The sequence below is a fragment of the Heterodontus francisci genome, chromosome 11, assembly GCF_036365525.1.
Source record: "Heterodontus francisci isolate sHetFra1 chromosome 11, sHetFra1.hap1, whole genome shotgun sequence".
Classification (NCBI taxonomy): Eukaryota; Metazoa; Chordata; class Chondrichthyes; order Heterodontiformes; family Heterodontidae; genus Heterodontus; species Heterodontus francisci.
The window spans coordinates 111,748,593-111,761,119 of NC_090381.1; the positions used below are offsets into that span (position 1 = coordinate 111,748,593).

The 12,527-nt window shown below is 43.5% G+C and overlaps 1 protein-coding gene across 1 annotated transcript in view; it reads left to right on the forward strand.

Moving 5' to 3' along the window:
- Nucleotides 1–3,265: 3,265 nt before the first annotated feature.
- gmnc (geminin coiled-coil domain containing) overlaps nucleotides 3,266–12,527 on the forward strand; it is an 88,077-nt gene continuing 78,815 nt past the window's right edge. Inside the window, exons 1-2 of the mRNA XM_068042770.1 lie at nucleotides 3,266–3,370; nucleotides 5,903–6,077. Of these exons, the coding sequence (XP_067898871.1) occupies nucleotides 3,368–3,370; nucleotides 5,903–6,077 (178 nt within the window). The 5' untranslated portion in view covers nucleotides 3,266–3,367. The remainder of the gene's footprint in view (nucleotides 3,371–5,902; nucleotides 6,078–12,527) is intronic.

A 12,527-nucleotide genomic window follows, 5' to 3' on the forward strand; every position in this document is an offset into this window, starting at 1 on the left:
GAAAGACCGATCCAAATTCGTTCCCAGCCCCACAGCCCCGCAACTTTGGAACATCTCAATCGATCTCTCGTTTCTCGTGAACCGGGCCCGGGTTCAGTTTTATTCGTTAAAAGTCTCCGTGTTCGATAAATCTGAGAAACGATTTACTCCCTAACGGATTATCCCAGCACATTGGAAAATAAACAGCTGTTCGATCAGTATCGGAAATGGAAAGACACGGGTTCAGGCACAGTTCCTAACTTACTGCATCCAGCTGTGAAGTTGTGTCCATTCTCTCTGTCTCTTAAAACTAAAGTAGATGATCGCAAAGTGCATTTAATCCTCATTTAACAATCTGCCAGATTTTAAATCACTTACAACTCTGGGGGCGCTTTTATCTTCTTGTATAAAACACACTTTTATATAACCCCTCTGTCGAGTTTTAGCACAATATTTCGGGAGTAGGATTGATATTAAATCACCCCCACCCGCAGCCACATTGAAAAATAGTCACGAATCCTTGAGCTCACTGTTAGTTATTAAAACTGTAAAGCGCTGACATCCACTCCAACCTCAGCACCCGGCTCCTTGCTTTGTCCCGTCTGGTGAAATTCACTGCAAGTTACAGGATCTCAGTGACAACCAGTATCATCCCATCCCAAGAATAAATATGTGCGGTGTTTCTCATTCCATAAGTTCCTCAACAGAACAAATTGTTAGGTCAGTTTCTCACAGCCATTAGAGGGCGGTGTTTGAAATAAACAAAATAAAAGCCACGATTTCTCCTGTTTTATTACAATAAATTACATATTTTGAGTTGAAACAACTGGTTTTGTTTTAACAGTAAATCAGTGTTGTAAAAATAACAAATGACAACACTGGAAGACTGACTGTGACAATGCAATTATTTTTCGCCCTCTATAAATATTTATTGTATTTTACAACATTCTTTCTTGAATTAATCCTCTTCGTAAAAAAAAAACTGGAAAAAATTGGTAATTGTACAAATCATGGTTGTAAAATTGATCAAAATAGTTGCTAAACGTCACAAAAATAATGGCATGTTTATGATATGCTGTTGGTCAAACGAATTATGCAACAAAAACGTTTTATTTTGTTATATGAATTTAATAACTATAAACACTGAAAGCTATTTTTAGGTCTAGAAAAACATATTTGTCTGTATTTTGTTACATGAATATTGAAAGAAATTTTGAAAGAAACGGAAAATGTCCAAATAGTATCAAATATAATGATAAATTAATAGCTGGAAGCCAAAACAAAATAATAGATCTAATCAAATGGAACTTGGACCAGTTTGGGTTGTGGTCCGTCTGCAGGCACTTTGGGACTGAAATTGCAGCAACTGAGCATTATAAAGAATTTTTATAAATGTAGATTTTGATTAGAATCTGTCTGGGCATTAGGATGAGGGTGGGGGATGGGCAATGTGAATTTCTGCAAACTTTGGGAAAGTTTTTTTAAAAAAGTTTGGAGTGGAAGTGGACGCAAAGTGATGACGTCAACCCAACCAGGCTTTAACCTTTCAACTCTTCAACATGGCGGCAGTCTCGAGGCGTTTTAGGCCGATATTGGGGGGAATTTGCTTAAATTGTGCAAAAGGGCAGGCGCCCCTGGATGGGAAAAGGCACCAGATCGATCCCTGTGCTGCTCCTCTCTGCCCATCTTTGTTTCTGGGCGATGAAATCGTGGTTCTGTTGACTTATTTTGAAGGATTTCATCCCGAGCCCGACGTGAGTTGAGGTCTCAGACAGGGTTCCAGGTACCAGAGAGTCAGGCACTCAGCATCCATCCATTGACTAGATCTCTCCACTGTAACTCTGACACTGAGCAGCACAGCCCAACTCTTGCACAGGACTTCTGCAAAAACAAAAAATATATATTAAAATAAATTGTTAATCAAAAACACAAATAATGCAAACTTTCATCCTTATTCATTGGTATCATCAATTTTAACAGTTGTTATTTATTGTATGCCAAATATTTTTGGTAACAGTTAAAGTCAATTTAAACTCTATATTACAACAATAATTTTATATCTAAGGAGAAATATCTGACTGTTTTCTCTTGTGAATAGCAGGTGAAACTGTTAACGCGCTTTCAAAACGTATAAGTGAAATAAAAGCTAATATTTAACGTTTACCTGCCTGTGCGTACCGAGTTCAATAACTCCTAGTCCTGTTCTTAAAGGAAATAAAAACTGAGGGATCAACATGTATGTATTACACACATGAAGCCAGCTATCAATGAAATCAATATTTGTAAAAAAAAGTAATAAAATGCACCAAATAATTTCTTCATGCACAACTTAAGAAGTATTCTGATCCTTTCAGAGTCTAAATACAGAAGTATTTATTTCGTTGCGTTTAACTCGTCTGGTATATGAAGAATGGAGATGCTCCAGGTTAATCTATCTCAGCACACTACATATCCAATGCCTTGTAACATTGTCCTCCGAAGGGAGATGGATATAATTGACATAATCTGTCTTAGTAATTAACCCTCGTACACGTAACAGAAAGGGTAAATTGTGTTGTGATAATGATAATGGGTGAAGACATGCTCTATTCTATTTATCTAAGCTGCCTAATGGGTTAACTCAAAGACATGCTCTCCTGGGTAGAATGAAATGTCAACTTTCCATATGTCGGTGTATTTTTTTTTCCAAGGGTGTTCTTCACATTCCCCACAGATCTCACAGAAGAAGGGGTCAGGTTACCTGTTCAGTTGTGCTCAGACAGCAGGCACTGGGTATTAAAAGCTCTCCGAGATACTTCTCTAATTGAGACCTACACCACTCGTACAGAGAGCGCAGAAGGACGCACTGTGCGAATGGGCAACAAAAAACAAGCTCTCAAATCTTGCTGTCTGATAGCCCAAGTAAAAATCAAACAGGGAATCAGTGAACCTGGTTGTACGAGACACTTCATAAACCGCACCCAGTACTGTTGAAAGTCATAATACATTTGGTGAATTCTGGGGACAAGCTGTAAGCTACGGGTTGCCATTCTTGCACGAGCCCATGCATGATAGCCCCGAGCTATTCCTGCAACGTAGAAGAGACACAGAGAGCAGTGTCGCCCCGAGGGATCGGGAGACTCCGAGGCAAGCTGAGGATTTAGTCTTCCTTGCTTGCTTGACTTTTATTTCAGCAGGTTTGCTGCTTATTCACGTCACAAGGTTGACAGCTTCGCACCAAATCAGATCGCTCGTTGAGCTGGTCCACGAGGCGTCACTGGTTTAGATCAGAACTCAGTACCACCGTGGGACCACACTCTGAGGTCGGTTTAAAGGGCTGTGGAGTTTTAAATCGAACGTGTGTGCCTGTGTGTGTGTCTGCCCCTCTCTCTAACATACATTCTTCAAGATGGTAAGTGAATTTGAACAGCTGAGGATCAGGGTGGAGGGAGGGGGGGAAACAGTAAAATCGTTTTATTTACCTTATAAAACATGTTAAAAAATCAATCAGGAGATTGCCTTTGAAATATACCCTGCTCATGGACCCATGCACCTGAACTCGGGAATCAAACTCTGACAAGTCGTGAAAGCTGCTCGTACCGCAATAAAACACGAATGTCGCTTCCCCCCCCCCCCCCCACCCCTCTCTCCCTGCCGAATGTTACTCTCTTAGCCCTTCCCAACTGGCTGAAAATGAGCTGCGTCCATTCCAGTCCATGGTGAGGGTCTGTCTCTTACTCTGGGAGAGCCGCTGTGTGTGAAGCGAGTTCGCTGAGTGAGGGAAGGAGGTTGCAATGCTGAAAAGCAACGGGCTGCAAACCACTGATTCTGCAATATCTCCACACAAACAGAAAACTGGGTCCAGTGCCATTTTCTGAGCTATTTCCCCCCACAAGACCAAACTGTGAGGGTGTGGAGGCTGAACGATAGGTCTCTGTTAAGTACACGCAGACCCTATGAAAGTGGATCGATTTGTGTGAGAACCTTTGTGTTTCAGAGCAGATTCAGACCACTGATAATCAGAATCAAGTCATACCTGCAATTTCAGGTCCTGGTATTATTCACCGTTCTGTAGGACTGAGCCTGTGATTTACTGTTCAGGGGAACACAGGCTGATAGTAGGCGATGCCTGTCCGCATAATAATTCTACAGATATATGTGTAGAGGTTGTGCTAATGAGTTTTCCCGAGAAGAGATGAGGGGTTTGATAAGGCTGATCCCAGTGTCTTTAATTAATAGTCAAATTGAGAGTGGTCAGTTCCCCCCAAACCATCAGGGAAAAGCTGAAAAAGTTTTACATAACTTCTGGACTGCTTGAAATGCAGTGGAATGGCCATAGGAGATATTGGTGTGTGGTTTAAGGGTTGTGCACTTTGAATAGAATATTTCCTCATTCTGTAATCGGATTGCTGTTACTGCATTGTTTAGAGTGTGTGGGTGAGTGAGTGAGTGCAACTTCCTCTATTCAATGTGTTTGGAGCCTCGAAACTAACGTGTGAAGAACTGGGATTATGTTTCACTAAATAACCTGGTTCAGTCTCTCTCCCTCTAACCCTCGCTTTCAGTGCGTGGGTGTGTTTCGTTTTACTCTCCTCTCTGCTCGGCGTCTCTCTATCTCTCCTCTTTAACCCTTCTCCTTTCCATCTCTCCCTCTTTCTCTCTTTCAGTCCGCCTTTGTCCCTCCCTCCTTTCAATCTGCGTTCCTCTATCCTCTCACCCTCCTATCTCTCCATTCTCCGTGTGTCTCCTTCTCTCCTCTCTGTAAGTGTATTTCCATCTCTCCCTCCAGCTCCTTCCCCATCTCCCCCTCTCTATCGGATGTGCCTCTTTTTCTCCCTCGCTTCTTTCACTCTATTTTTCTCTCTGCCTGATTCTCCTTCCTTCGCCTGCCCCGCCCCTCTCTCACTCCCTTCAGTTTGTTTCTATTTTCCTCTCCTTTATTTCTCTTTTCTCTTTCTCTCCTCTCCATCTCTCACTCCTGCCTGCCTTTCCTCCCCATCTCAGCAAGTTTGTCTGTCTTCCTCTGTCACTTTCAGTTTTTTGTGTTTCTTTCCCCCTCTTTCTCCTTCTCTCTTGCTCTCCCTTCCCTTCCCTTCCCTTCAGTGTATGGGGTTCTCAATCCCACTTTGGCGAGCGCGCAGAGCTGCCATATGAATCCCGTTTATCAACTTGTAAAATTACCAATAAAGTTCTCAAACTTGTAAAGTGGAGATGGAGCGGATGATGTTAGTATCGGGCCAGTTGTGTGAGTCAATCCCTTGCCGGGAGGTGGGGGTATGTGAGAAAGGAATTCCTTGTGCCAGATAGGAGGAATATCCGACACAGTCAGAGGTCCCGGTATCTCATTATCTTAATGTGTCGGGAAAAATAGAACAAACCAGAAGCGAAAGCCAAATCCACCCAGAAATCAACACAAGCACGAGAGCTTGAAATAGTTTAGCGAAGTGAGACGCAAAACAAATGGGAAAAATCCAACAAATGAGAGTTAGGGGAACACACGCCAGCACTGAGAATGGCGCGGTTCCAACCCGCGAAAATCTATCCAGTTCTATTTGTAATTTGCTTATTATCTTTCGGGCTGTGTGTGTGTGTGTATAACCCTCTCTTTCTGTCCCTCCCCTCTCCTTCCCTCTTTTCTCCCTCCCTTCTCTCCATTTTCCTCCTCTCTACTCACCTTTCTTTCTCTCCCCCCCCCCTCTGCCCCTTTCCCTCTACCTCTCTTCCCCGTATGTCTCCCTCCCTCCCTCTCCCTGTCTGTCTACCTCTCACGCCCTCTTTCTCTCTCTTCCCCTTCCCCCCCCCAACTCTTTCTCCTTTCTCTCCCCCTCCCTTCCTCATTCTCTCCCCCTCCCTTCCTCATTCTCTCCCCCTCCCTTCCTCATTCTCTCCCCCTCTCTGCTCCTCACTTTCTCTCCCCCTCTCCCGCCACCCTCTATCTCCGTAGAACACCATTCTCTCCTGCCAGGACCAGTCCTTTGTAGGAGACCAGGGCTATGAGTACTCTTCTTCAGTCTCGACGTCAGCCAGTGTTGACATTTCCATGGAAACCTGGTACTCTCAGTGGCCGGGCGGTATCCTGGACAACAGCAGAAGCAGCCAGCAAGAACCGCAGCCGCAAGGTAAGAGCCGCAGTCCTGGGCAGAAAGCAAGTGCAACACAAGCACAAACCCAGCTCAGTAAATGGGGCCAGAGGAACCTGGACTGCTCACTCTCTCAGCCCCAATCGCTGGGGTTTGTACCATTAGTTCAAACTGGAGCACACTCTGTCAAATTGCAGCTTGAGCCAGGCTTAGCAGAGGGATTGAGCGCAGTTTGAATTGTCCGGGAACCACTCTACCTCCACACTTTGCTGAGTTCCTTCTGATGTGTCTTTCAGTTCAATTTTTGTTTTACACACTCTGTTACCTCGACCTTTGGCTCGTTTCGCCTGAAACCCGCCTCCATAAATAACCCGGGCTAAACATTAAACCATGAATAGCCGCCTGGCGTGAGTCGCGTGGACCGCCTCGAGTTGCCGCTGATTTACTGCGGCTCCCAGGCTCCGAGCTGCTGCTGCCTCAGCCTCAGGCCAAGAATCAGGGACCCAACCCGGCCTGGGAAGAGGGTCTGGGGCTGACACTGGGAATTTATTGGAGCTGGTCTGGCGGGTGATGGAGCTGGTCCTGGAGGGCATGGAGCTGGTAACGGGCGGGTGGGAATGGAGCTGGTCAGGGGTTGGAGCTGGTTGGGAAAGAGGCGGAGGGAGGCGTGGAGGAGGGGGGAGAGGGATTGTGCTGGTCAGGGGATGTGACGGGTTCCATGGTCCAAGCCGTACCCCTGTCTGTACTCTCCAGTTGACGTTTGCAGAAGAAAAACTTCAGAAACATCATTTTTTTTAGACAGTTCTAACAAACCATTTAAAAGCTAAAATGGAAAGTGAGACACAGTGAGAATTGTTGAAAGACTGGGACCCAGTGAGAATTGTTTATTCAGACGAGGACCCAGTGAGAATAGTTTGTTCAGACTGGGACCCAGTGAGAATTGTTTATATAGACTGGGACCCAGCGAGAATAGTTTATACTGACTGGGACCCAGTGAGAATTGTTTACATAGACTGGGACCCAGTGAGAATTGTTTATAGAGACTAGGACCCAGTGAGAATAGTTTATTCAGACTGGGACCCAGTGAGAATTGTTTATTCAGACTGGGACCCAGTGAGAATTGTTTATATAGACTAGGACCCAGTGAGAATAGTTTATTCAGACTGGGACCTAGTGAGAATTGTTTACTCAGACTGGGACCCAGTGAGAATTGTTTATATAGACTGGGACCCAGTGAGAATAGTTTATTCAGACTGGGACCCAGTGAGAATTGTTTATTCAGACTGGGACCCAGTGAGAATAGTTTATTCAGACTGGGACCTAGTGAGAATAGTTTATATAGACTAGGACCAAGTGAGAATAGTTTATTCAGACTGGGACCCAGTGAGAATTGTTTATTCAGACTGGGACCCAGTGAGAATTGTTTATATAGACTAGGACCCAGTGAGAATAGTTTATTCAGACTGGGACCTAGTGAGAATTGTTTATTCAGACTGGGACCCAGTGAGAATTGTTTATATAGACTAGGACCCAGTGAGAATAGTTGATTCAGACTGGGACCCAGTGAGAATTGTTTATTCCGACTAGGACATAGTGAGAATAGTTTATTCAGACTGGGACCCAGTGAGAATAGTTTATTCAGACTGGGACCCAGTGAGAATAGTTGATTCAGACTGGGACCCAGTGAGAATAGTTGATTCAGACTGGGACCCAGTGAGAATTGTTTATTCCGACTAGGACATAGTGAGAATAGTTTATTCAGACTGGGACCCAGTGAGAATAGTTTATTCAGACTGGGACCCAGTGAGAATAGTTTATTCAGACTGGGACCCAGTGAGAATAGTTGATTCAGACTGGGACCCAGTGAGAATTGTTTATTCCGACTAGGACATAGTGAGAATAGTTTATTCAGACTGGGACCCAGTGAGAATAGTTTATTCAGACTGGGACCCAGTGAGAATTGTTTATTCAGACTGGGACCCAGTGAGAATTGTTTATTCAGACTGGGACCCAGTGAAAATAGTTTATTCAGACTGGGACCCGGAGAGAAATATTTATTCAGACTGGGACCCAGTGAGAATTGTTTATATAGACTGGGACCCAGTGAGAATTGTTTATATAGACTGGGACCCAGTGAGAATTGTTTATTCAGACTGGGACCTAGTGAGAATTGTTTATTCAGACTGGGACCCAGTGAGAAATGTTTATTCAGACTAGGACCTAGTGAGAATTGTTTATTCAGACTGGGACCCAGTGAGAATTGTTTATATAGACTGGGGCCCAGTGAGAATAGTTTATATAGACTGGGACCCAGTGAGCATTGTTTATATAGACTGGGGCCCAGTGAGAATAGTTTATACAGACTGGGACCCAGTGAGAATTGTTTATTCAGACTGGGACCCAGTGAGAATTGTTTATAGAGACTAGGACCCAGTGAGAATAGTTTATTCAGACTGGGACCCAGTGAGAATTGTTTATTCAGACTCGGACCCAGTGAGAATAGTTTATATAGACTAGTACCCAGTGAGAATAGTTTATATAGACTGGGACCCAGTGAGAATAGTTTATACAGACTAGGACCCAGTGAGAATAGTTTATACTGACTGGGACCCAGTGAGAATAGTTTATTCAGACTGGGACCCAGTGAGAATTGTTTATACAGACTGGGGTCCAGTGAGAATAGTTTATACAGACTGGGGCCCAGTGAGAATAGTTTATATAGACTGGGACCCAGTGAGAATAGTTTATACAGACTGGGACCCAGTGAGAATAGTTTATATAGACTAGTACCCAGTGAGAATAGTTTATTCAGACTGGGACCCAGTGAGAATAGTTTATATAGACTGGGACCCAGTGACAATAGTTTATTCAGACTGGGACCCAGTGAGAATAGTTTATTCAGACTGGGACCCAGTGACAATAGTTTATATAGACTAGTACCCAGTGAGAATAGTTTATATAGACGGGGACCCAGTGAGAATAGTTTATACTGACTGGGACCCAGTGAGAATAGTTTATTCAGACTGGGACCCAGTGAGAATTGTTTATACAGACTGGGGCCCAGTGAGAATAGTTTATACAGACTTGAGCCCAGTGAGAATAGTTTATACAGACTGGGGCCCAGTGAGAATAGTTTATATAGACTGGGGCCCAGTGAGAATAGTTTATATAGAGTGGGACCCAGTGAGAATAGCTTATACAGACTGGGACCCAGTGAGAATAGTTTATCCATACTGGGACCCAGTGAGAATAGTTTATCCAGACTGGGACCCAGTGAGAATAGTTTATTCAGACTGGGACCCAGTGAGAATAGTTTATATAGACTGGGACCCAGTGAGAATAGTTTATTCAGACTGGGACCCAGTGAGAATAGTTTATACAGACTGGGGCCCAGTGAGAATAGTTTATAAAAACTGGGACCCAGTGAGAATAGTTTATATAGACTGGGACCCAGTGAGAATAGTTTATATAGACTAGAACCCAGTGAGAATAGTTTATATAGACTGGGACCCAGTGAGAATAGTTTATTCAGACTGGGACCCAGTGAGAATAGTTTATACAGACTGGGACCCAGTGAGAATAGTTTATACAGACTGGGTCCCAGTGAGAATTGTTTATATAGACTGGGACCCAGTGAGAATAGTTTATATAGACTGGGACCCAGTGAGAATAGTTTATATAGACTGGGACCCAGTGAGAATTGTTTATATAGACTAGAACCCAGTGAGAATAGTTTATATAGACTGGGACCCAGTGAGAATAGTTTATTCAGACTGGGACCCAGTGAGAATAGTTTATACAGACTGGGGCCCAGTGAGAATTGTTTATTCAGACTGGGACCCAGTGAGAATAGTTTATAAAGACTGGGACCCAGTGAGAATAGTTTATTCAGACTGGGACCCAGTGAGAATAGTTTATAAAGACTGGGGCCCAGTGAGAATAGTTTATATAGACTAGTACCCAGTGAGAATAGTTTATATAGACTGGGACCCAGTGAGAATAGTTTATTCAGACTGGGACCCAGTGAGAATAGTTTATACAGACTGGGGCCCAGTGAGAATTGTTTATTCAGACTGGGACCCAGTGAGAATAGTTTATATAGACTGGGACCCAGTGAGAATAGTTTATACAGACTGGGACCCAGTGAGAATAGTTTATTCAGACTGGGACCCAGTGAGAATAGCTTATATAGACTGGGACCCAGTGAGAATAGTTTACACTGACTGGGACCCAGTGAGAATAGTTTATTCAGACTGGGACCCAGTGAGAATTGTTTATACAGACTGGGGCCCAGTGAGAATAGTTTATACAGACTGGGGCCCAGTGAGAATAGTTTATATAGACTGGGGCCCAGTGAGAATAGTTTATATAGACTGGGACCCAGTGAGAATAGTTTATACAGACTGGGACCCAGTGAGAATAGTTTATACAGACTGGGACCCAGTGAGAATTGTTTTTCAGACTGGGACCCAGTGAGAATAGTTTATATAGACTGGGACCCAGTGAGAATAGTTTATTCAGACTGGGACCCAGTGAGAATAGTTTATTCAGACTGGGACCCAGTGAGAATTGTTTATTCAGACTGGGACCCAGTGAGAATTGTTTATATAGACTAGGACCCAGTGAGAATAGTTTATTCAGACTGGGACCTAGTGAGAATAGTTTATTCAGACTGGGACCCAGTGAGAATTGTTTATTCAGACTGGGACCCAGTGAGAATTGTTTATTCAGACTGGGACCCAGTGAGAATTGTTTATTCAGACTGGGACCCAGTGAGAATAGTTTATTCAGACTGGGACCCAGTGAGAAATATTTATTCAGACTGGGACCCAGTGAGAATTGTTTATATAGACTGGGACCCAGTGAGAATTGTTTATATAGACTGGGACCCAGTGAGAATTGTTTATTCAGACTGGGACCTAGTGAGAATTGTTTATTCAGACTGGGACCCAGTGAGAAATGTTTATTCAGACTGGGACCCAGTGAGAAATGTTTATTCAGACTGGGACCCAGTGAGAATTGTTTATTCAGACTGGGACCTAGTGAGAATTGTTTATTCAGACTGGGACCCAGTGAGAATTGTTTATATAGAATGGGGCCCAGTGAGAATAGTTTATTCAGACTGGGACCCAGCGAGAATTGTTTATTCAGACTGGGACCCAGTGAGAATTGTTTATATAGACTGGTGCCCAGTGAGAATAGTTTATATAGACTGGGACCCAGTGAGAATAGTTTATATAGACTGGGGCCCAGTGAGAATAGTTTGTACAGACTGGGACCCAGTGAGAATTGTTTATTCAGACTGGGACCCAGTGAGAATTGTTTACAGAGACTAGGACCCAGTGAGAATAGTTTATTCAGACTGGGACCAAGTGAGAATTGTTTATTCAGACTAGTACCCAGTGAGAATAGTTTATATAGACTGGGACACAGTGAGAATAGTTTATACAGACTAGGACCCAGTGAGAATAGTTTATACTGACTGGGACCCAGTGAGAATAGTTTATTCAGACTGGGACCCAGTGAGAATTGTTTATACAGACTGGGGCCCAGTGAGAATAGTTTATACAGACTGGGGCCCAGTGAGAATAGTTTATTCAGACTGGGACCCAGAGAGAAATATTTATTCAGACTGGGACCTAGTGAGAATTGTTTATATAGACTGGGACCCAGTGAGAATTGTTTATATAGACTGGGACCCAGTGAGAATTGTTTATTCAGACTGGGACCTAGTGAGAATTGTTTATTCAGACTGGGACCCAGTGAGAAATGTTTATTCAGACTAGGACCTAGTGAGAATTGTTTATTCAGACTGGGACCCAGTGAGAATTGTTTATATAGACTGGGGCCCAGTGAGAATAGTTTATATAGACTGGGACTCAGTGAGCATTGTTTATATAGACTGGGGCCCAGTGAGAATAGTTTATACAGACTGGGACCCAGTGAGAATTGTTTATTCAGACTGGGACCCAGTGAGAATTGTTTATAGAGACTGGGACCCAGTGAGAATTGTTTATTCAGACTGGGACCCAGTGAGAATAGTTTATATAGACTAGTACCCAGTGAGAATAGTTTATATAGACTGGGACCCAGTGAGAATAGTTTATACAGACTGGGACCCAGCGAGAATAGTTTATACTGACTGGGACCCAGTGAGAATAGTTTATTCAGACTGGTACCCAGTGAGAATAGTTTATACAGACTGGGACCCAGTGAGAATAGTTTATACTGACTGGGACCCAGTGAGAATCGGTTATTCAGACTGGGACCCAGTGAGAATAGTTTATTCAGACTGGGACCCAGTGAGAATTGTTTATTCAGACTGGGACCCAGTGAGAATAGTTTATATAGACTGGGACCCAGTGAGAATTGTTTATACTGACTGGGACCCAGTGAGAATAGTTTATACAGACTGGGACCCAGTGAGAATAGTTTATACAGACTGGGACCCAGTGAGAATAGTTTGTACTGACTGGGACCCAGTGAGAA